The sequence below is a fragment of the Gymnoscopelus braueri genome (genome assembly GCF_963280865.1).
Source record: "Gymnoscopelus braueri genome assembly, chromosome: 12".
Taxonomy (NCBI): Eukaryota; Metazoa; Chordata; class Actinopteri; order Myctophiformes; family Myctophidae; genus Gymnoscopelus; species Gymnoscopelus braueri.
In genome coordinates, this window is record NC_137614.1 from 10,549,357 (window position 1) to 10,572,782 (window position 23,426).

At 43.3% G+C, this 23,426-nt stretch overlaps 2 protein-coding genes across 2 annotated transcripts in view; one reads left to right on the top strand and one right to left on the bottom strand.

Moving 5' to 3' along the window:
* Positions 1-3,847: 3,847 nt before the first annotated feature.
* Positions 3,848-13,972, top strand: LOC308097578 (mitochondrial glutamate carrier 1-like). The gene is made up of 9 exons (XM_080445435.1): positions 3,848-3,963; positions 5,798-5,923; positions 6,456-6,511; positions 7,956-8,046; positions 8,704-8,822; positions 9,657-9,843; positions 10,415-10,572; positions 10,712-10,787; positions 11,240-13,972. The coding sequence occupies exons 1-9, from the start codon at positions 3,941-3,943 to the stop codon at positions 11,397-11,399; spliced, it is 996 nt and encodes a 331-aa protein (XP_080301561.1). The 5' UTR covers positions 3,848-3,940; the 3' UTR covers positions 11,400-13,972.
* Positions 13,973-16,249: 2,277 nt separating this feature from the next.
* Positions 16,250-23,426, bottom strand: part of LOC308097680 (CD9 antigen-like) — a 29,331-nt gene continuing 22,154 nt past the window's right edge. The window contains exons 3-8 of the mRNA XM_080445634.1: positions 21,379-21,476; positions 21,128-21,202; positions 20,581-20,667; positions 20,390-20,452; positions 19,573-19,656; positions 16,250-18,756 (exon numbers count right to left, since the gene is read on the bottom strand). Of these exons, the coding sequence (XP_080301760.1) occupies positions 18,691-18,756; positions 19,573-19,656; positions 20,390-20,452; positions 20,581-20,667; positions 21,128-21,202; positions 21,379-21,476 (473 nt within the window). The 3' untranslated portion in view covers positions 16,250-18,690. The remainder of the gene's footprint in view (positions 18,757-19,572; positions 19,657-20,389; positions 20,453-20,580; positions 20,668-21,127; positions 21,203-21,378; positions 21,477-23,426) is intronic.

A 23,426-nucleotide genomic window follows, 5' to 3' on the forward strand; every position in this document is an offset into this window, starting at 1 on the left:
GTATTTCATAGGCATAAACAAGATTAATTCACCGTTAGCTGTTTAAGCCATTGGTTCTCAAACATTTTAATGTCAAGGATTGGTCGTGGTGGCCCATTTGAAAGAATCTTGTGTGGCACCCCATGAGAAAAGATTTCTCTTGATTTGACAGTATTTTCAAAATTCTTTATTCGAAAACTAACAGGTCTACAAGCTTAGTAGATTGGCTATTTCTTAACAGCCGAAAAATGTAGTATAGGGCTTAAATGTTTAAACTGTTCCTCATTTTGCTGGGGACCCCCTGGAAGCTGTGGGGGTCCCAAGACCTCACTTTTGAGAACCAGCCATACCAACGATGGCCATATTTATTCTCCACCTAGGACACCAATTTGAGGGGACGAGTGGGGAGGAAGTTCATGATCCAACGTGGCTGCGTGCCACGCTCACTGGTGTACCGTGCCGTCCACGTGCCAGGGTGCCGCCAGAACGCCAGCCCTCTGCAGTACTACCCTGAGGCCCGTCGCTGTCGCTGCGGACGCTGTGACAGTCGCACGCACCACTGCGTGCACAAGAGCCAAACGTCTCCTGATGATCACTGTTCCAAGAAACGTGGACGGTCCGGGAAGAGGAAAGGCGCCGGCTTGAAGCGGAAACGCCTGGAGACCTGAACAGTGCTGATGCAAGGAAACATAATGAAGGACAACAGTGTCTTACTTTTTTTTGGTCATTTAATTTGTCTGATTTGTTTTTTTGTTTTATGTGGACCTGACTATTTGGACATCTGTTTAACCATGACGAGAACTGATAAGAAAACCTGATGTCTGTGTGCTGGCACATGTTTTATGTGTTCTAACGTGTAAATCCTGCTTGGAGAAGTTAAGATGATGGATCTGGGTTAGGTAAGTTGGTGGGTGGGTGGATGGGTGGGAGTAATGTTAAGTGTTCCTATTTGTCTGTTTATTGTTTACTACATGTCATTTTATTATTTTACATCTTGTAATATTGTTTTATTTTGTTGTCAATGTCTTGTTTTGTTTTTTAAAAATCTATGGAGAGCTGTATTATTTAATGGCTGAATGTTACTGTTACGACCCCAGGCATGCAATGCTCATTTGGTATGTTCTTGCACTCTCATCTCAATGACGTGACGCGCACGTCGCTTATCACCTACACTGCAAGTCACACAATGGACAATTGATATGCATCAAGGCTTATTCCTATGTTAATTCAGAGTCGGGAGCCTTTGTAAACTTGTTGAGGTGCGAATTTAAAGTAGTTTTAAATCTATGGGTGTGCCTGCGTGTGCTCCTGGTCAAATAAGTTCCGGCACGGCGTGCAAGGCCATCCAGTGAGCATTGCACCACTGTACGACCCTGATATGAGTCTAGGGCACAGGGAGTAACAAAACACGGTGGTATGGTGCAAAGAAAAGGAATTTATTTACATTAAGGTGATTTTAACAAATGGTTGAATTTAAAAAAGACCAAGACATAGGGAGGCAGGGCAGTGCCAGTGGTTACCAAAAAACCCTCTTAAACTAACTCAGGGGTTTAAAGCTAACCTAAATAATCTAATACAAAAATAAGGGAATAACCCACAATAAACCTAACCTAACTTATACTAACTAAACTAACAAAATAGGCACATACCCTCTGGCCTAATGTGTCTAAACAGCATATAGTTACCCTACATGTGTGCAAGATGCAGCGTCCCTAATCTATGCCTAACCCTGTCATAAAGGTCAAACATGGTCTGCGAGAAATAGCATGTCCAAGCCTGAACATGCCTACTGTAGATGCAAAGAGAGAGTCACACTACAAATGAACAACAGCCAGCTTATATAGAGGATATGACAAGTCATGATTGGTCCACAGTAACTTGAGATGTCCCCACCAATCGACCACTGGTAGCTGAAGGAGGTGCTCTTTGATTGGCCCACCATGCTGGGGAGCCACGGACCAATGGGATGGACAGAGAGAACTGGATGCCATCAGCCAATCATTATGTCGGGACTGGCATGCTAGATTTGCATAGGACAGGACACAGTCAGTTGTCTGGAGTGACACACTAAATTTGCATGGGACAGGACACATTACACACAGTAGATACCATGGGATGTAACAGTTACAATTGTTATTATCCAATAAAAAAGATTTATACAAATATATATACTGTATATATATATTTTTTGTCAATACAGACAGATCAATTTCCGCTGTAGCGCCCAAACTGTGGAACGTTCTTCCACCCCATGTTAGAGCATTTTAAACCTTGCCTGTGTCTAAATCACGTTTGAAAACTCACTTGTACTCCTTGGCTTTCGATGATTCAGACCGAGAGTTCCTGTTTCCAATAGGCGATGTGTCTGTATTTGCACCCTCTGTGCTTTTGACCCTGTCTATTGTTTATTGTTTTACTCTTAGTATTGTATGTTTGTTTACTTAGTGTAGAGCACTTTGGTTCATTTATAATGTGATCTATACATAAAGTGGATTGAATTGGATTGACTGAGTGTGTCTAGGTAGGGCATGAATATTAGGCTATTAATGCAATAAAAGTTGTGTGTGCATTACTACTTCATGATCTATGTCATCATCACTGAAGTAGTGAATCAATGATTATATAAGAAGCTAAACTTGCAGGACAGGTTGGTGAGAAGTCCCTGCCAACTGGTACAACACATCCCAAACTTGTCTTTGTGAAGCACCATTCAAAGACACTCTTACGTAACTTGCAAAGGCTTTTTCAGTTAATTAATTTCTCTGGTGGCAAGTACATGAGAGAGAGAGAGAGAGAGACAGAGAGAGAGACAGAGAGAGAGAGAGAGAGAGAGAGAGAGAGAGAGAGAGAGAGAATATTTTCTGTAGAAACACCCAAACTTTACCACTTCAAGGTGGGTTATATTTCTGTTATAATGACTGGCTTGATGAACTCTTGTTTACTCAAAACGTGCATTGGTTGATAGTTTCTATCTGGTTCATCGATGGAATTAGTTCAAAGCGGCAGGATAAAACTGCCATATACAAAGTTTCACTAGTCTCACAAACTGGACTTTTACAATGTCTATTGAACTCCATGTCTGCAGAAAGCTGCTGTTTTAACAAATGCCCATGTGGGGGGCTCTTGAGCTCAGTTGAAATCAGTTTGAGCATTATTATTTTCACACTAATCTAACTTGGGATGTTTTCACTGCCCTAGTATAGTCTAGAATATTTTCTATGATCGTATCAGGCTAGGACATGCCTTTTCAATAGATTACATGTAGAGGGTGAAGGGGTGCTGTGTGTGGCATTGGAACTGATCCACGTGCATGCTTTTTAGTCATGGTTTGTGTGAGTGACACCCCTTCAGTCCCTTTGGCTGGTAGTAGTGGTGCAGTGTGTGGGTGTGGAAAGTAACTAAGTACATTTACTTTAGTACTCTACTTAAGTAACATTTTGAGTTATTTGTACTTTACTTGAGTATTTCCAATTTTCAATACTTCTACTTCTACTCTACTACATCTCGCTATGCGACGCATTGTGAGCTTGTAGATCTGCTATTTTCAAAATATTGTTATACATTTGAAAACTTGAAATGGGACATTCTGCATAAGGAGTACTTTTACTTTTTGTACATTTTGATGCAATACTTTTGTACTTTTACCCAAATACATTTTGAATTCCGGACTTTAACTTGTAACAGAGTATTTCTACTTTGCAGTATTGATACTTTTACTTAAGTAAAGCAATTGAGTACTTTTTCCACCACTGGCAGTGGGTGGGTGTGGAATGAGGTGTAATTTTACCTTGGGATCTGCAGGGCAGGGCTTGCTTACAGTATATATATATGACCCCTTGTCTCTCTCTGCTTCTGCCTTCTCGGTGTTTATTCCCAGGGACTCTCAGCCTGCTCTGCCCCTACGGCCCTCTCCCCCCCCTCTATTTCTGAACCATCCGCTTGTGTATCAAGAGACATCATCATGGCCCAGCAACAGCAGATCAGGTAGGAAACCCATGTCTCCGACACTTTGGCGCGCCAGTGTCGCTCACCCAAAAATATCAGATCTACAAGCACAACTGCATCGCGGCGTGACACATTGTGAGCTTGTAGATCTGCTATTTTCAGTGTAAATCAGACGTTATAGGGTGGAATGGGAATGAGCCTGTTCACTACACTGTGTGTGTGTGTGTGTGTGTGTGTGTGTGTGTGTGTGTTGTGAATTTAGGAGACCCAGTACTGGGTGGTGTGTGACAATTCAGTTGAAGAAATCCTCTGTGTAAAGCATAGGCAGTATCATGCGTATCACACAGTTTATTGCACGCAGGGAATAAATATAGTGTTGGACACATGACGTGACCAGAACAGGGGTCATCAATATGTCTGGTCCGTAGCAAAGACTTGGCCTCGTCCGTGGCAAATTTTGGATTTTCCTTTTTACACACCATTAGGCCTATAATGTTCTTATTTTGATCATAAGACCCAATTAACTGAATGTCAAGTCTCCAGGGTTTCTTCAGAATATGTATGACACTGATTTACTATGACACTATGGCACATTAGTGAGTCTAACTGGTACTATAGTTCTCAAATGTTTTATTTGCAAAGACCACATTAACTCTGAGAGTGTACAAATGGAACCAAATGGACCCATTTGCACACTCTCAGAGTTGCAGACATATTATGGTCATTGAGGGCCATATTATGGTCATTGAGACCCGTTTGCACAGTCTCAGAGTTGCAGACATATTATGGTCATTGAGGGCTAGCTCTCTATGCGTTTCTGGTTATTGTCCACTCATTTTGTATGTCCGTGGCAAAAATGACATTTTGACAAAAATGTCCACCACAAGCCAGCATGGTGATGACCCCTGGACCAGCAGATATGAGACATACTGTAGAAAGAACAGAACGTAATAGGATAAGAATAAGGATGACCTTACTGTAGGAATCTAACAGATGCAACTCGTATCAATAATGAACATGATGTATTAGAACAACAACAAGATGTATCTCTTATCAAGTACATAGGCGTCATTAGATGGTCATTAGATGGACTATTCATAACAGTGTGTACGTGTGCATGTGCATGTGTGCGTGTGCGTGTGCGTGTGCGTGTGCGTGTGTGTGTGTGTGTGTGTGTGGGGGGGGGGGGGGTTGGACGAGTGTTGCTTCAGAGAGTGATACTTGCACGTTGGTTTTGATTTTCTCTGGAGACATATATCAGACTCTGGTTATTTTGGGAGCCTGCAGATTCCCGGGGCCTTTATTCTGTTGCAACGGAGCCGACAGTCAAACCTTGTTTGACTTTTTACTCTCAACTTTTTCCTCTAAAACTTTTGCACAACCAAAATCCTTCATGAATTAAATTAACATTATATCGTCTTTGTCGGGTGGACATCTCATATGTCCAAAACAGTTTGTCCTTTTCAGGATTCAAATTGAAGAATAGCAAAAGTAGCAGATCGACAAGCTCAAAACGCGCCGCTTCGCAGCGCGTTTCATGACGCGTTTCGAGGCGCGTTTTGAGCTTGCAGATCTGCTATACTTTTGATGCTTTTGTGTGACACTGTTGTGTGATCAAGTAGGACATTAGTTTACAAAAAAAACACAAAACGTTAATATATAGAGACAAGAGCTTTCTGCCCAACAGTGACGATATATTTTTTCTATGTTGTGTCATGGTGTGAGAATGATATAGCTTTTAAATGTTTTAGCAGGCCTCTGTCTTTTTACCGTCTCCAACACACCATACTGCATGCATTCACAGTAAAAAATCTGAGTATTAATGTAACTCAGAGAGTTGGAATCATTTGCATTGCGTGTCTATATTGAACAGCCTCCCGGCCAAACTGATCAATGGAGGGATCGCAGGCATGGTTGGAGTCACCTGTGTGTTTCCCATTGACCTGGCCAAGACCCGCTTGCAGAACCAGCGCAGTGGGCAGCAGCTCTACAAGAACATGTAAGACCCCAAAACGCACACACACACACACACACACACACACACACACACACACACACACACACACACACACACACACACACACACACACACACACACACACACACACACACACATTATTGGAAAGTAACTAAGTACATTTACTTAAGTACTGTACAATGAGGTACTTTTAATGTACTAGAGTATTTCAATACTTTTAACTTCTACTCCACTACATCTCAGAGGCAAATATTGTACTTTGACTCCAAAATTATTTGAAAACTGTAGTTACGAGTGAAGATTCTTTTGGATTATTATTACAAAACTTCAGCCCTACATTTCGTCCATTTGATAAAAGCCACAATGCGTCGGGATGCGACACATTGTGTGCTCATGGGGGCTCAGGGGGGGTTAGAGGAATAACATATGTCTTTCTATATTTAAACCCTAATTGTTTTTATGTTTTTCTAAATAAACACATGTACAATATGATCACGTGCTGACTGTAATTAATTACGTAATTTCATGTAACATTCAACTTTGTTTTTCTCAGGATGGATTGCCTTATTAAGACAGTTAAATCCGAAGGCTACTTTGGCATGTACAGAGGTAAGACTACTGTACTTACTGTACACTACCCATACCTATGTATTACTGTATATGTGGATAGATAGATAGATAGATAGATAGATAGATAGATAGATAGATAGATAGATAAGGGTACCAAAAACCAACAGCAGACTTAGGGTCCTTGCTTGACCCTCCACACTTGGTCAGAGCAAGGCGGGTCTCTATGTGTAGGCCTACTAGCGTTCTCATTTCACACGATAGCCTATACACGCAGCCATCCACATATCAGGGTAATTGCCTTGGCAAAATTGGCCAAGACCTTACTCTCCCTTGCTCGAGTGATTGGGACCCGAGATAAACCCGTTCATTCATTGTAGAACAGGCAGATCTGTGATGCAATCAGTTATGCTTCCAACAAACTTAATCCTTGTGCTGAAACATGCCACAGCATGTAGGCTAAGTGGGTATGAAAGGCACTTGACATGAGCACAATGGAATGGCCCTCGTTTGATGTGTGTGCTCGAACGTGTGGGATGAAGTTAGGATCAGAAGTCAAACTAGTTATGTGGGTTGGGCTCCTATAATTCTGTGTTAAATTGTTATATTGTACTGTGAATGAATGCCACTGTAGGCCTAAAGCTATGTGCGGCGTGTGTGTTGTGTTTGCTCATGGCCTGTGGAGGCTTGCCAAAGGACGCCGCCCGTATAAAAGCCAAAACCATTAATTCATCATGTTTTAAATGCACATAGATTAAAATTAAAATAGATAACCTAGGAGTTACCTACTACTTCCTGTCAGATCTGCCCCTTCCCTCGACACATTTAAGGCTAACATACGTTTTTGTTTGAAATGAATGGACTGTTGTCCATTTCATACACACCCCTCGTTTTGATCTACTCTGCCATTGCATACTGGTTTAACAGGGGTCATACATAGGACCCGGGGAACATAGGACCCGGGGAACATAGGTACGGTCCCTATTGTTTTAACAGACAGTGTGTTATTATGTTGTATAGCACTTGGTGTTAGGGGATTTCAAAGTTCGACCCAAACACAGGAAGACAGGCACAAAATCTTGAACAAAACAGGCACATGAATAGTTGGGCCTAAAGAAAATAAAGGATCTGATAAACATTTGCTGAAACAAACATATTTATACAGGGAACTAACTACACACAGGTACAACTCAAATGACAATCAAACACAGGATAGGCTGGAGCTATGCAGGACACAGGTGAACAAGATTAACTATAATCACAGGTTGGGTGAGACAATACAGCCAGGCAACAACAACAAGGGAAGACAGGAAACACATTACTACAACATAAAACACCAGAAACCCAAGAACACTCTACAAAATAAGATACTAAAATACACTTCAAAATAAGGCACAGAAATACAGATCCTGACATATGGTGCTTTATAAATAAATATTTGAGACTGTCATGCTAACTCCTTGTGTCTTTATTGTTGTTATTGCAGGAGCTGCTGTAAACCTCACCCTGGTAGCACCTGAGAAGGCCATCAAACTGGCCGCCAATGACTTCTTCCGCCACCGGCTGAGTAAAGATGGGTCAGTGAAAATGAAAAAATTCTCATATTGAAACAAGTTGTAGGTAAAACTGCATACAACGTTTCCATTTGAAACAGGGGTCATCGCCATGCTGGCTTGTGGTAGATATTTTTGTCAAAATATTGTTTTTGCCATGGACATACAAAATGAGTAGACAAACACATAAAGAGCAAGCCCTAAATGACCATTACAGGTCTGTAACTCTGAGAGTGTACAAATGGAACCCTATGGTCAAAACAAATAAAGAGCTAGCCCTAAATGACCATAGCTGGTCTGTAACTCTGAGTTAAGGGGGTCCTTGAAAATAAAACGTTTGAGAACCACTGTCCTAGTTGACTCCTAATGTGCCATAGTGTCATAGTAAATCAGTGTCATAAAATATCCTGAAGAAAACCTGAAGACTGACATTCAGTAATTGGGTCTTATGAACAGAATAATAACATTATAATGGTGTGTAAAAACTAAATCTAGAATTTGCCACGGACAAGGTCAATTCTGGCCACGGACACATTTGTCCGTGTACGTCTGTACGGACATATAGATGACCCCTGATTTGAAACTCTAAGAGAGAATAAATGTAACCAAGTATTTATTCTTTATTTATTCTTATTCTTTTCAGTCTTGTGTTTTACACCCCATCTGTGTTTATGGTTTCAGTGGCAGACTGACGGTGAGCAAAGAAATGCTGGCAGGCTGCGGTGCAGGAATGTGCCAGGTCATTGTCACCACACCCATGGAGATGCTGAAGATCCAGTTGCAGGATGCAGGCAGGCTATGTATGTCAACTGCCAACGTTTCAAACACATTACTGCATTACTGTAAAGTTTTCCATTTTCCGTTTCCATTTTCAACCTCATCTTCATATAATTGGACCTCACTAATACTAATTAAAAGATTGTAGGCCTACCTTTCCTTTCTACTCGCTCTGCGTGTCAAACGTAGCTGTGGACAGTTCAGAAACCTTCCTACTAATGACATAATCGGTGGGGATTCCAAGCTAATGGAAACCACAGCCTTTCTCTTTCTGGAAAGTTAGCATGCTGAAATAGAAGCTGTAGCGCCAGTTCTTCTTACCAAAAGTGGCCCACTGGGCACTCGCATTCCATGAGCCGGGCCATCTGACTCATTTCAAGTTTGAGAATAAGTCGAGATTGTTTCGGTTTCGGCCCCAAGAGCTCTAATCAATTGCTTTACCAGATAAAAGTGTGTGCTGTCGAGTGCCAGCTATCCTGAGCAAAACATTGGCGCAACCTGGCGGGAGCCAGCTGCTAGAAGGTTTGATTCGTTTTTCACCCCTATACCCGCTACTTCTTGCATCAATTACAGAATGATGATGTCATTAATAGGCAGATATCTGAACTGTCCACAGCCAACCTCTGAGACACAGAGTGAATAGACAGAAGCATTGGTGAGGGTCAATTATAAGATGATAAGGGTAAAAATGTGTGAAGTGCTCCTTTAATTTAACTCTGAGAGTATGAAACCAAATTGGTTGCATTTGTAAACTCTCTTCTGTATGTATCACCTGTATCCAATAATGTAAATAAACCACTCTGCACCTTCCAGTTCTCAGACAGTGACACTATATTGTATCTCTGTATTTCTGCCAGTGGCCCAGCAGAGGGTGATGCCCAATTTGGTGCCCGCTCTAAAGATGGGGGGAACCAGCACTGTCCTCAGTCGCTCCTACAATGCCAACCAAGTCATCAGAGTGTCAGCCACACAGATCACCAGAGAACTTCTGAGGACCAAGGGAGTGTCAGGACTGTATAGAGGACTGGGAGCCACTCTAATGAGGTGAGAAAGGCTTTAATTATAGGACCACCATCTCACTAATGGGTGCAGATGCAGCTGCACAGCTTGGCTCGGGCTACAGGGACTGCAGCACATACTGTATCTAAGGTATCAGATACCTTAACGATGTTAGGCGTTTAGGACCTCGCATCTTGTCGACACAGGCCATCACACAGGCATTATATCACTTCATGTATATGACTAAAATACACTCCATTGCTGCTGCACTGGCACTAACACTCATGCATACATTTACATGTTTGATCTACTGCTGATGGTGATGCCACTTACTTGCACAAGAAACTGTGATCCTATATCTGCTGCTATACAGTATACAGCAATATAAGAGTTGTCTATACTTACTGTTACTTATTTTTGTACACACACCGTTCACCGTATGTATATTTGATATTATTTTCCTTTTCGCCTTTGTTTCTGTCTCTATTCTTATGACTGTTACGGGTCATAACAATAACAATGACTATATTTTGAAACTGCTCACTGGGAGCTTGAAATAAATTTCACCTGTAAACTTGTGATGTGACAATAAGTATAATATCGTTGGCATTTCCAGGGACATCCCATTCTCTGTGGTGTACTTCCCTTTGTTCGCTCACCTGCAACAGCTGGGTCGCCACTCTGCAGAAGACCCCGCCGTGCCTTTCTATTGGTCCTTCCTGTCAGGCCTCACGGCTGGATGCACCGCTGCAGTCGTCGTCAGCCCATGTGACGGTAAGCGGTCTCAACCAAGATCCAGTCAACGGTTCCATATGTGACCATTACCCTTGAGTTGAAAATACCTACCCTTGTGCGCTTCAGTGCTTCAGTTCTTATAGTTCTCTCTGTCTCTCTGTCCTCTTCTATTGTGCAGTGGTGAAGACAAGGCTACAATCCCTCAAAAAAGGGGCAAATGAGGAGACCTACAAAGGAGTGGTGGACTGCATCAGGTAAGACAGATTTGTATGCTTACCTGTAGTTGCGTGCCAGTCTCACACACCGAAAGCAGCAGCTCTACAATCCCGTGATGCGTTGCAATGCGATGCATTATGACCCTGAAGAGCAACTATTTTTGACTCACAGATTTTTTTGTTTTTGTTGCACACCTAAGCCAATAATTTGATGACCGGTGGAAAGATGCTAATGTCTCCGGTAGGAGACTCCGTATGTCTTCTACCGGAGACTCCGCCGGTATCAAATTGTTGGCTTATAGGAATGCGACAAAAACAAAAAAATCTCCATGAATTTTTCATGGGTTGTTTAATTGATAGAAAATAAGTCATTTTTGGGGTGAACTACTCCTTTAACAAGCTCCAAAATTGGCCACTGTTTTTTTTTATTTAATTGTTTATGCAGACTAATAGTTTGCATTTCTAACCATTTAACCTTTTTCTCCCTGCAGTAAGATCATGAGGAAGGAGGGTCCAGGGGCCTTCATGAAGGGAGCCGGCTGCAGGGCCCTGGTTATTGCCCCTCTCTTTGGCATCGCCCAGGTGGTCTACTCTGTGGGAGTGGGGGAGTACCTGCTGGAATACACACCTAACAACATCTACTCTGCTTAGACAAGCTTACAAGTCCTTCCACCTCCTCCTTGAACCACAGGCAGCTAGCGCCCTGGGCTGTGCCGATGTCTCGCAGCTCCCTGTTTCTTTTTTAAAATATTTTTTGGGGGGCTTTTTATGCCTTTATTTAGAGAGGGATAAGGAAAGGCTGACAGAGATGGGGGGGGGGTGACACGCAGCAAATGTCGTCGGGAACGGGAGTCGAACCCGCGATACGCTGCCAGACTGGCATTGCAGCCTAGGGTGCCTGGACCGTCACGCTACTGCCCAGGCCAACCAGTTCCCTGTTTCTAACATATTGTTGGAGGTACTCAGGAAAACCAGGGACCAGGTATACTGTGTAGATGTAATTTGAAAAAAAAAAAAATCAAATGGTGCCTTTCACATGTCTGGCTGACTTTTTTGACAGGCTGAGATTAAATCTTCACTCATCTGTGGGGGTTTTTAGGGAACTTATTGGATGGAAAGAGGGAAGGAAATAACAACTGTCTCCATCCCCTCTTAGAAGCTCCCTTTAATTTTCCCTCAATGAGGGACGTGATTGTCCAACCTCTTCCACCCTCTCCTCTCCTGTAGACCCAAACCATCTCCACCCCCCAGCCTTCGCCCCTATAAGCCCTACTGTATATCGCTTAGCTCTCACGGTATCCCTAACCTCTGATCGCTTCCAGCTGCTTCTTCTATCCTGGCAACGCTCCATGATGGGTGTCACCAAGTGTTAGAGAAGAGAGAGGGGACGGTGCGCCAGGGTGGGTGCGGCTAGATAGATAGCATATCTATAAGTACAGCAAAGGTCACGAAAGAACTTTGCGTGAACGTTTCCAATCCTGTTTTAAAGGGTTATTTATGTATAATACTGGGCTACTGATGCAGCCTACCATTTCTTTGTACAGTATATTGTTTTTTTTATCATATTTATTTATATAGGCAAGACTTCTTTGAAATGTTATCAATAGCTGTTTCCCCAAAAATTGTTAAAAACTAAACAAAACTACAGGACTTAACAAACTGGAGGTCAGGAGAGTTAGGTCACCAAAATAATTGTTGAAGCGGCAGTAGGATAATTAATGCTACGGTTCCCTTTTCATTTGTTTTGTTGGGATCTGTATAGTCTATCTTTGTTTTTCAAATGCTTCCGCCTAACAGTCTGTAGATTTGTAAGCGCTAAAAATCTGCAGAAAATTAAGAGGATGTCCCACCACCCTCCACTTACGTTTTATAGTTGGAGTCGCATAGATATAGTAGTCCTATAATCAAATTAGTCAAAGCCTGTAAAAATCTAATTGTAAATCAAAGTAGTCAAAGCCTAGCTTGCTGTTTAGCAGAAATGGAAATCCAGAATATATTTTAAAGATATGTTTCATGATATTAATGAGTTTTCCTCACTCTACCTATTCCCCCACAGTTACCCATTTCTATAAATACAGCATCATATCTTGGAAGCCTACCGTAGCAACTTAAACCCTATGTACAGTATACTGTATACTTAGTTGGCCGGGGTCTCCCAGGGTTCTATACTTGGAACTGCACAGTTAACGTTGTATAATCAACACTGGCACGGTTTGAAGAGGGCCTTTAAACCTTATGGAGCTGATTGTGGAGAATGTATACAATCAAGCCCAATATTCTCTGTTTGCTGCTCTTACTGGAGTCATCCAGCACAGGGAAAGATGATAAGTTGAAGACATGCTAGAGAGGGTGATGATTTGTGACCAAGCACAACACATCCTAATACTCTTGTTCACTTTGGGTGTATATGGAAATACGCTTTGAGAGTGTTGGAGCGCACCCTGGGTGCTCTCGGGTCTTTGGGAAATTCAGAGCGGTCGGAAACATCGCCATTTGGAAATGAATGAGTGAAAAAGTTGGGTTGTCCCGAGCACCTGCAATGGCAGAAGAAGCCCTTGCAAAATGCGATGGTCGCAGCTTGACACTATTCAACACACAAAATCTATGTGTAACAAAACGGGAGGAATTCATGTTCCTTTGAATGAATTAATAGTCCGAGCAGACTCTCAGAGCGTATATTTTCAAACACACCCATAGTCTCCTCAGACAGGTGTTCTGTGTTTATTCCAGTTTTGTTGTCAACTGTCGACACACACACACTGGTAATTCATGTTAACACAAACATTACTGTATTACTTGTGGAAGTTAAGCAGTTACCCGGGGTGGTTTTCTGGGTTGCATTCGGTGTCTGGGGAACCTTTTGTTAAGCATGAAGCCTGACTGAAAGGTGTTTTGATAAACTTTTTTTTTTATTTTTTTATTTTTTTATAACAAATACATACATCTAAATATATCTGAATTTGGTGATTGTGGAGGAAAGCCAGTGATGTGAACTTCTAACATTGGTTAGCTATGTGTGCATCTAAGTATAACATCTGTTGCTCTGTTTTAAAACAAAGTAAACACTGGAACTTTCAAGAATGAAGCTGAGGTGGTGTTTCCTCACTATGGCTTCTAAACTGTGGAAAAACGACCCTTGACAAGATTCTTACCTGCACTTTGAAAATATTTGATTATAGGTTTATGCATGTACATAAATGCTGAATAAACAAATGTAACTGACAGCTTTGTTGTCATTGTTTTTAATTATATGGCGAGTCTGCAGCTAGTTTCTGTACCATGACACACGTCCCGGAATATTAACATGGAAGTTATGCAGTCATTTGTTTAACAGGTAGGCTGGCCTGTTGGTTGAGTATGGCAATAGAAGCAATTTTCCGATGCAAAATTTAAAGCCGTTGCAAATGTCTCTCCACGCATATGCAGAACTTAGTCATATCGCATATATGCATGTGGGAGCGCTGGTGCCAGAGAAAATGCACGTACTGCAGTGTGGGTGTAAACTTACTCTGCTGCATGGCATGCATGCCCCATGCAGCTGTCTGGTGAGCTCAAACACAGAAAGTTGAAACTTTGACAAACAAACCCTCTCATGCTACCAAACGTGGAAGCCTATACCTAATCCCAGATGGCATGGAATATAAACAGCAGCGGCAGAATGTTCAGGTAATTTATTTCATGTAAAAAATCCCCCAATACAGCAATATATCAAATTAATCTCTATATTAATTCTAGCACATACATAACAGTAGAGCAACAGTAGAGCAACACATTTTCTTCTGTGTTCAGTGGTAAATTTTCTCAGAGAATGTTGTCATGTTGCAAATACCACTTACACAATAAACGTAAAATAAGTTTTAAGAGTGCAGCTACTGTTGGAGAATAGCTGCAAATGTCAAATACAGTGCTTCAAAATGGAAATCCACATTATATCAACATATCCAGCTATAGAGATAAGATAATGTGATCAATTTATAAATCAATCAAGACTCACTTCTGTGGGGATATGTGTTCACACACTGAAATGAAGTCAATTTGAATGTCAAAGTGTAAATGGTCAAATAAATGTAATCATTCTCACCCCATGATTAAATTGTGTGTGTGTGTGTGGTGACTCATGTAGACATAATATTTCCAAGGCAGAGCGGTGGGTGGTCACCTGCCTGAGTAGGGAGTTCAAGTCCACCTCAGCATGGATGTCAACGTGTTAAATGCTGATACATAACGAGTGAGCCTCCAGTGGATCAAATGTCAGCTCTGGTTCAGGAGCAACGGGTCTCACTGAGTTTATTTACTACAGGAGGTGAAAATAAACGGACCCTCGGCACATGCAGATGTCTGGGATGAAACAGAACACAATGAACTAGATGTTGAACTTTAAAAACTTTATTAGTTGTCAAACATCTATCTTCCTGAGAAGCTTGGAATGCCATTAAAATAAATTAACACACAATCAATAACAAACAACTCAACTGTTACACAGATTTTCTTTTTAGGTGTACAGTACAAAACAACTTCATTCTTCTTGAAACAAATGAAACAGAGGAACACGGTACCAACTCTGTGGATTTGTCACTTGTCGCAACAGAACTGGGATCAGTGCTGGCCTCCAAAAATCCCTTTGAGGAAAAACCACTGACCCTTATCTATAGTTCAGCTTTACAAACACCTTCACTCAATTCTACAGAGACTTTAAAATGACTGTTGAGCTACTAGTAGTTCAAAGTTCACTTCTCCCTTGTGTTGGGCAAAATGGGATGCATGTCAACCAAAAACCCCTTGGTCTCCTCATTTCATCTACAACATCATACTAAAAGACAAAGGTAAAAGCTAAATTCCCGATGGTAGATTGGTAAATTATCAAAATCATGTTTCCACATGGAACCTTTAAGTTTAAAAGCGCTTTTTGTGTAAGTGATATTCTTTGGTTAAACAAAAACGTTTGTTAAAAAGTTAAAAGCTCTGTTCCAACAATAATCATTGCTATAGAGTGTTTGTTTATACAGAGGTCTCCCATCACTCCAGCTCTTAACGTAAACATTTTCAGGTGGGTTACGAATGCAATCCAATCAGGAGGGAGAACCACACAAAGATCACTGATCAGCTTGTGTTCCAGTTCCATTTCTGTCTGCTCATTTATCAGTTTTAATCACTTCCAAAGCTGTACGCTGTATGAGTTCTCTCTCTGCTATGGGAATATTAAGCTAATGAACACGTATTTTAACAAAAAAATATCACTTACACAGCACCTTTAATTTATCTCTCTATCGTACAACGGTGTCGCATGCGACACGCCCCTTTTGGCATGCGACATCGTTGTACGGTGAGGTACATCTGCTGGGCTTAGGCCCAGGAACATGCTTCCATTTCTTCACTTCAACCCTCAGCAGAAAGGAGACAAGATGATGAGACACATCAGAAAACCTTAAACATGCCCAAGTAATATTGGCAAGTCATCCACTTGTGCTACAGTACACAGTTGACAGAGTTAAACTAACAACTTATTTTTGCTGTGCACTTAAAATGCAGTCCAACTCTACAAACATTATGTACAGCTATACTCACCTTCCAGGGTTCTTTTGTTTTTCTTTTTTTTTTTGCTACAAAGAAGTCTACTTTCCGACAGGCTGTTTGTTTAAAATTAGCTTGTTATAAAATAAAGGCACATTAAGAAAACTGTGTGGAACGGCTTTGACTATGACAAAACGACGGTCAGAACTACCAACACTGTACAGCTACTGCAAGCCTGCATCTACACACACACGCGCACGCACATGCGCCCTCGCACGCACACATACGCACGCACACACACACACGCACACGCACACGCACTCACACTCACACACACACACACACACACACACACACACACACACACACACACACACACACACACATGCACGCACACAGCATGTTAAATACTTACTATAGCCACAGATATAGTATACAACTACAAAAATGCACACGTATTTATTTACATAGTGGAGTCCTGACCCCAGGAATAGGCCGCGTGCAACTCGCCAACGGTTGATGGTGACCACCTGGTCCAGAAATAGTCTCCATCCCCTTGCTCTGCTCTAGTCAGTGTACATTAGGTCTAATTCAATAAATGAGATGACTGACAGCTACACTGTACTGCACTTGACCATCTGAATGGACTTGCCAACTATAGTTGCTCGTGCTCAACCAGTCTTGTTACATCTATTTAAGTTCACAAGGTGAAAGGGACATTGGTGTCACTTCTGAGCCAGGCTGGTGACACTTATCTGTGGGTGATCTATAGTGATAAGGCACAGGAACAGTTCTCACTGACTTTAACCACTTCCTATATTCTTCATTGACCAGGGTCCTCCAGGGGGTCTATAATTGGTCCCCCTCCTTTTTTCCCCTCTACACCAACATCTCTTAGGCGAAAAATTGCCAATCTACGCGCGTCGCACTGGGAGCTTGTAGAACTGGTATTTTCTTTGAATGTTCACTTATTATGACATGCCCAGAATAGGGAAGCTATAGCTAGGGTTCATGTGGTTGCGAGTTAGGACAGGACAGAAGAAGGCCAATGGCCATTGACTTTTAACTGCAGTGACATACGACGACAGATGACTGTCTATACGGTCTGTACTGTAAATGTGGATCTGGATCTGGATGTACAGTACTGTTCCCAGCCAACTGGGAGTCCTTCTCTTACATAACACAAGCAACCCCCCCAGCTTCTAATCTGAGGGACCCCCCCTTAAGCAGAAAAAAGGGGTGGGGGTATGAATTATGTGTTACTATAGGTTGCCAAGCAGCGAGACAGATCTAATAAGCCTTTGTATATGTGACCGACGCCAACTTGGTGGAGCATGGTGGACACGTGAGCTTTCAGTATCCACATCCCGCTCTCGCCACTCTTGTCCACCAATCGGGGTGTCTCTGTTGGATTCCAGACAACCTTTTTGGAGCGTCTTGGTATCACATGACATAATATTGCTGTGTGTGTATCTGTGGCATGTGTTTGTGCTGTGTGTGTATCTGTGGTATGTGTTTGTGCACACCGCCGCTTTCATCTGCTTTCGTCCCAGAGTATTATTATACTGTATGGCTACGTTTGCACAGCATCTTGCCCTCGCAGCCAAGACCCTACTGCTGGAGGGGTCAGTGTCAGGGCTGGGTGGAAGACATTTTCACAGGGGCTACAGTTTGTGAATTAAAGCTGATGGAAGTGGACAACAACTGCCCTTGAGTACAAGCAATGGCACTTTGGCAGGGCCAGTGCCAGAGAGAGAAAGCCTATATCGACCAGCCTATATGGACAAAACCAAATATCACGATATTTTGGACCAAATACCTTGATATCGATCGTGACGATAATATAATATTGTAAAGATGATATAACTTATTTATTTTTATAATAAATAAAAATAAAGTGAAATAGGGCTTAAGTGATTAAAACCAGAAAAAGACAACCAGACGATATCTAGCCTCACATCACGATATCGACTGTGGACTATGCGAATGTTCATCTCAGTGGAATGTTGTGGTACACTAGAGTTGCACAAGGGATCCTGAGGAAAATGTCAAAATGTACAATGACATACAGGCAGAGGTTGAGCCTGTGTCCTTGCTAGTAAGAATATTTAATGTGTGTGCTGGTGTTACTTAACCCCATGAACCCTAACATCCTTATTCTGCGCATGTCATGATAGCAGGTGAACATTTGGCGAGAAAAAAGGAGGGGACCAAGTAGACCCTTCTTGGGGGACTCTGTTCATCTGAAGTACGCTATACTGTATGTAGGCGGTTCAATTTGTCAGTGATAAAAGCACCATAGTGGTTTGCTTCCTGCACGTCTAGGTGGTTGGAAATAGGTTAATGGTGCTGGGGATTTGATCTCCAAGGCTTCAGGGGTGTTTTTTGGGAGAGGTTCAAGGGTCAGAGGTGGAGGCCAGGGGTGGAGGTTTTAAATGACCTCTCTGCTGTTGCGAATGGCACAACACAGCACCATGCTGAAGATCATCCCAATGACCTGGTGAATGGAGAATGACAGACTTAAGAACAGCAGCAATATCATACTGTACAACTCCTAACTCATTTTCTCTTCTAGTCTACTTCTGAATCTCAAAGGGACATTTTGACGATTTTGAACCTAAATAATTGTGATGTAGATGTAGAGATATTTTACTAAATACACATTTTCTGCCAGAACTTTCAAATGGATAGGATACTAGGGTAGATGAGCTGACAGCAAGTCACAGCAATTAATTATTGGGTGAGTGCACACAGAGCGCTACAAATACAATGCAATGTATGGAATATCAACCTTTCTAGGGCTACCACACTAGCTGGTCTAGAGCAGTGGTTTTCAACCTGTGTGTCCATGATTTTCTTTTGGGGGGGGGGGGGGGTCCCCAGATGGCAGTGAAGTGACAATTTAAGGACTTTTAAGAACTTTTTAATACCTAAAACAAAAAAGGATAAAAAAAGAAAAGGAAAAAGACCATTACAGCATCAAAAGTAATCAAGAAACTATACTATGAAAACTGGTCAAACATTGGTGTTGCGAGGCGTTGTGAGCTTATAGAGCTGCTATTTTCACAATATTTATCTGTGGAACCGAGTGCCATAACTCCTACAATCCAAGTGTTTGTCAGGGTGGGGGGGGGGGGTCCCCAGTTCAAATAGGATTATTTTTGGGGGGTTGCGGCCTGAAAAGGTTGAGAACCCCTGGTCTAGAGAAGTACTGTAATGTTGAGTCTCTAGACAAATGAAAAAAAGGAAACATGCCAAAACCGTGGTACTACTTCTTCATACTAAGTCTTGACATTCTCCAGTCCAGACTCACCATGACCCCAGCGATGCCAATGCCCACGTATCCAATGATGTAGAGTTTATTGTTGAAGAACTCCTCGATGCCTGATTCACAGTCCTGCAGCAACAAAACACACACAACCTTGTGATTCAAGCTGTCATGAAGTACAATGTTACAGTGAGCTGACAGATGACAGTGAAGTGACAATGTAGGGACTTTTAAGACCCCAGTTCAAATATGATTATTTTGGGGGGTCCCCAGTTCAAATAGGATTATTTTGGGGGGTCCCCAGTTCAAATATGATTATTTTGGGGTGTCCCGATTATTTTGGGGGAGTCCCTTATGATTATTTTGGGGAGTCCCCAGTACAAATATGATTATTTTGGGGGAGTCCCCAGTTCAAATATGATTATTTTGGGGGGTCCCCAGTTCAAATAGGATTATTTTGGGGGGTCCCCAGTTCAAATATGATTATTTTGGGGGGTCCCCAGTTCAAATAGGATTATTTTGGGGGGTCCCCAGTTCAAATATGATTATTTTGGGGGGGTCCCCAGTTCAAATAGGATTATTTTGGGGGTCCCCAGTTCAAATATGATTATTTTGGGGTTACCGATTATTTTGGGGGAGTCCCTTATGATTATTTTGGGGAGTCCCCAGTACAAATATGATTATTTTGGGGGAGTCCCCAGTTCAAATATGATTATTTTGGGGGGGTCCCCATTTCAAATATGATTATTTTGGTGGGTTGCGGCCTAAAAAGGTTGAGAACCACCGCCCTAAGGCAAACTAGAGGTCGTTTGTAACGAAGCAGAGTTCTGTTTTGTTCACTAGAAGCGAGTAAAGCTCTCACCTTGGTTTCTGATGGGGGATCAGTAGGGGGGCAGGGGCTTTCTTTGGTTCCACAGCAGTTCAGCTACAGTGTAGGACAGAGCACAGCATGGCACATGAATTCTACATCTCAGTGAATGTTGCATTTACCATTTACCAAGCACCCATTGTAAAAGCAGCATTTGTTTTTAGTTTCCCAAAACTTTAACTTACCACACTGTGGTAGGAGTTGAGCATTGTGCTATTATCATTGGCAGATGCATAGCTTTCCTTGTAGAAGTTCTGGACATCATCGATGATCTGCGAGATAGAATGGATGGCATTACGGCTGCAACAGTAAATCGAACTAATCGATTTAATCCATTATGATGAATACGATTTTAATATGCATTTTCAAAAATAGCTAAATTAGATGAACTGTACAAGCTCACAACGCACCATGATGTAACGTGTTGTGAACTTGTAGATCTGCTGTTTTTGCACAACACTGTTGTATAACAAAGTATACAATAGGCCATAGGGCATAAGTTATTATTAAGATCTAATCGATTTAGTCGATTATAAAAAAAAATCACAGTTTTTTTTACGTTGATTTGCTGCACTTCTTGATTATTCCATTAATCAAAAAATCTATCAATTGCATAATCGCTAAAATGGTAAGCGATAGTTGCAGCTCTAGACGGAATCCTAGAAAGGATTTCCTAACTTATTTAATTACTCTAAGCGTGCATTATATAATTTAATTTATATATTACTCTACCTTTTCTTTGTTTAAGAATCCAAAAACCCCAGCTGCCACCTCCGCTCCAAAGATGATTAATAGACAGCAAAAGAACTGAAAAGAAGCACAAAGAAAGTACATTTAGCACATTTCTGATCTGGTAAATGGATCCTAATAACAAGTTGAATATGAAACGTAAATGGTTATTTTCTGGTTTGTGTGTGCGTGTGAATGTGTGCGTGTGCGTGTGTGTGAGTGAGTGCACGACTGCACGTGGTGTTTGGACTTACCGACCCCAGTAGACACTGGGATTCTCGAACGGCTCCACAGCAGCCAAAGAAGCCCACCAACATGACCAGACTGCCAGCTCCTATGAGGATGTACACACCTACAGAAAGACAGGTAAAAAGAACCATTAGTCGGGCGGCAGTAGCAAGAGATAGAGAGGCTGCATGGGAAACGGAAGGTTTTACCACGGTTCTCCGTTTACTACTCACTATGGGATATCAGCGCCCTCAGGCGATGAGACAGAGCAACACACACGCTCCCGGCGCCAATACTGATTGGCTAAGGGTATGTCACGAGTCCGGAAGGACCCGGGAGTATAAAGCTCCCCCGTGACGTAGGCTCTTCCTCTTTTCTCCACTCTGCAAGCGAATGCGCAGATATTCACACACAAAAAGCAAGAAAATTTCAACTTAACCCAACGCGGGAATACGGAGTATCTCCCCACGGGAAAACCTTGCTAAAAGTTCTCTCCCGGAACTTATTTTATTATTTTATTTGTCTATCCTCTCAGTTTCTTCCTTTGTCTGGCATTTGAAAACGCCGGTTAGCGTTTTTCATTCATTTAGCGACTAGGCTACTAGTAGCAGCTAGGCTAAGGTGCTACTAGCCAAAGTTTAGGCCGCTGTGTTCCAGACCAGGATGGAACCACCGAGGACCTGCGGACGACCGAGGTGCGACCTCCTCGTCGCCGCAGACGACCCCCACAGTGTCTGCATTTACTGCTGTGGGGTCGCCCATGCCGTTGACGCCAAGGTACGCCAGGGCGAGAGGGACGAGTGCCCAGCGTGCGCGTCCTTCACCAGCCAGCAGCTCGACGCCCGGCTTGCCAGGGTAGAGACCCTGGTCGGCTGGGCCAGGAGCGATCCAGGCATGGCGTCCGTCACCACCAGCACAGGGACCCCAGGAGTGCCGCCCGAGGAGACACTCATGGGACCCCCACCGGTGCCGACGCCGAAGGTAAAGCGGCCAGCGGCGGAGACGCCGCCTTCCGTCGCTGCCGCTGTACACATGTCGCCGCCGCAGCTAACCAGCAGCGCCTCCACCTCCCCCCACCGACGCTACGACTGGGCTGCCTCGTTGGCCGATAGCGAGGAGGAGCTGGCCTTCGAGGAGCTGGAGGACGAGTTGGACCTCGCGCCATACCAGGAGGTCCAGGAGGTGTCCATGGCGAGCGCCGAGGGGGATGGCGGAAACCCCGACACCGTCGAAGTGGTCGTCGAAGAGGTCACCGAACCAGTAACAGCGGTATTCAAACGGGCTATCGCCAGGTGCGGGTTGGTGCAGCCCGTAGAGAGCCGCAACGCCACCGCTCTCGCAGCAGGCTTCCAGGGCTTGGAGGCTCCACCAACACGGGTGGTGGAGTCCAAGAAGCTCCCTGAAGCGATGGGGTTCCAGGCGGCCTTGGTGAGCTCCTGGGGGGATCACCAAGACCCGACAAAAGCTAGCTTTCCCCATCGACCTGATCTCCGCCAGGGAACTGGGGCTGATCGAAGTCCCTCCGATGGACCCTGTGTTGGCGGAAGGACTGGAGGACATGCAACCAGGTACGGTGGTGCTTGGGGGCGCCACACCGTCCTTTTATAACGAGGAAATGAGGAAATCCTCCGCGGCGTTGAAGAAGACCTACGCCGCGGCTGGACAGGTCGCAAAGACCCTCAACGCCGTTACCATCCTCCAGGGCTCCTCTGCCGTGCGACTAGCGGAGCTGAAGACGAAATGGGGCGATGACGCTAAGGAGCTGCATCGCCTTAACCAGCTCACCATTTCCTGCACCCAGCACGCCATCAACTGGACCGGCCGGGTGTTGGACGACTGCGCGACCATAGAGAGGGTGCGGTGGCTCGACCTCGCCACCTTCACAAGAGACGCGCAGAAAATAGACGCGAAGAAGAAGCTGCTGGCCCTTCCACTCAAAGCAAGTAATCTCTTCAGCGGTGCAGAGAAGTACTTAAAGGACTCCACGGAGTCGGCGAGGGCCCGGAAAGAGGCAGCGGCGGGTCTTTTGGCCCCGAAGCCTCCCCACCCAGGCAGACCCCGCCAGGAGAGGTCT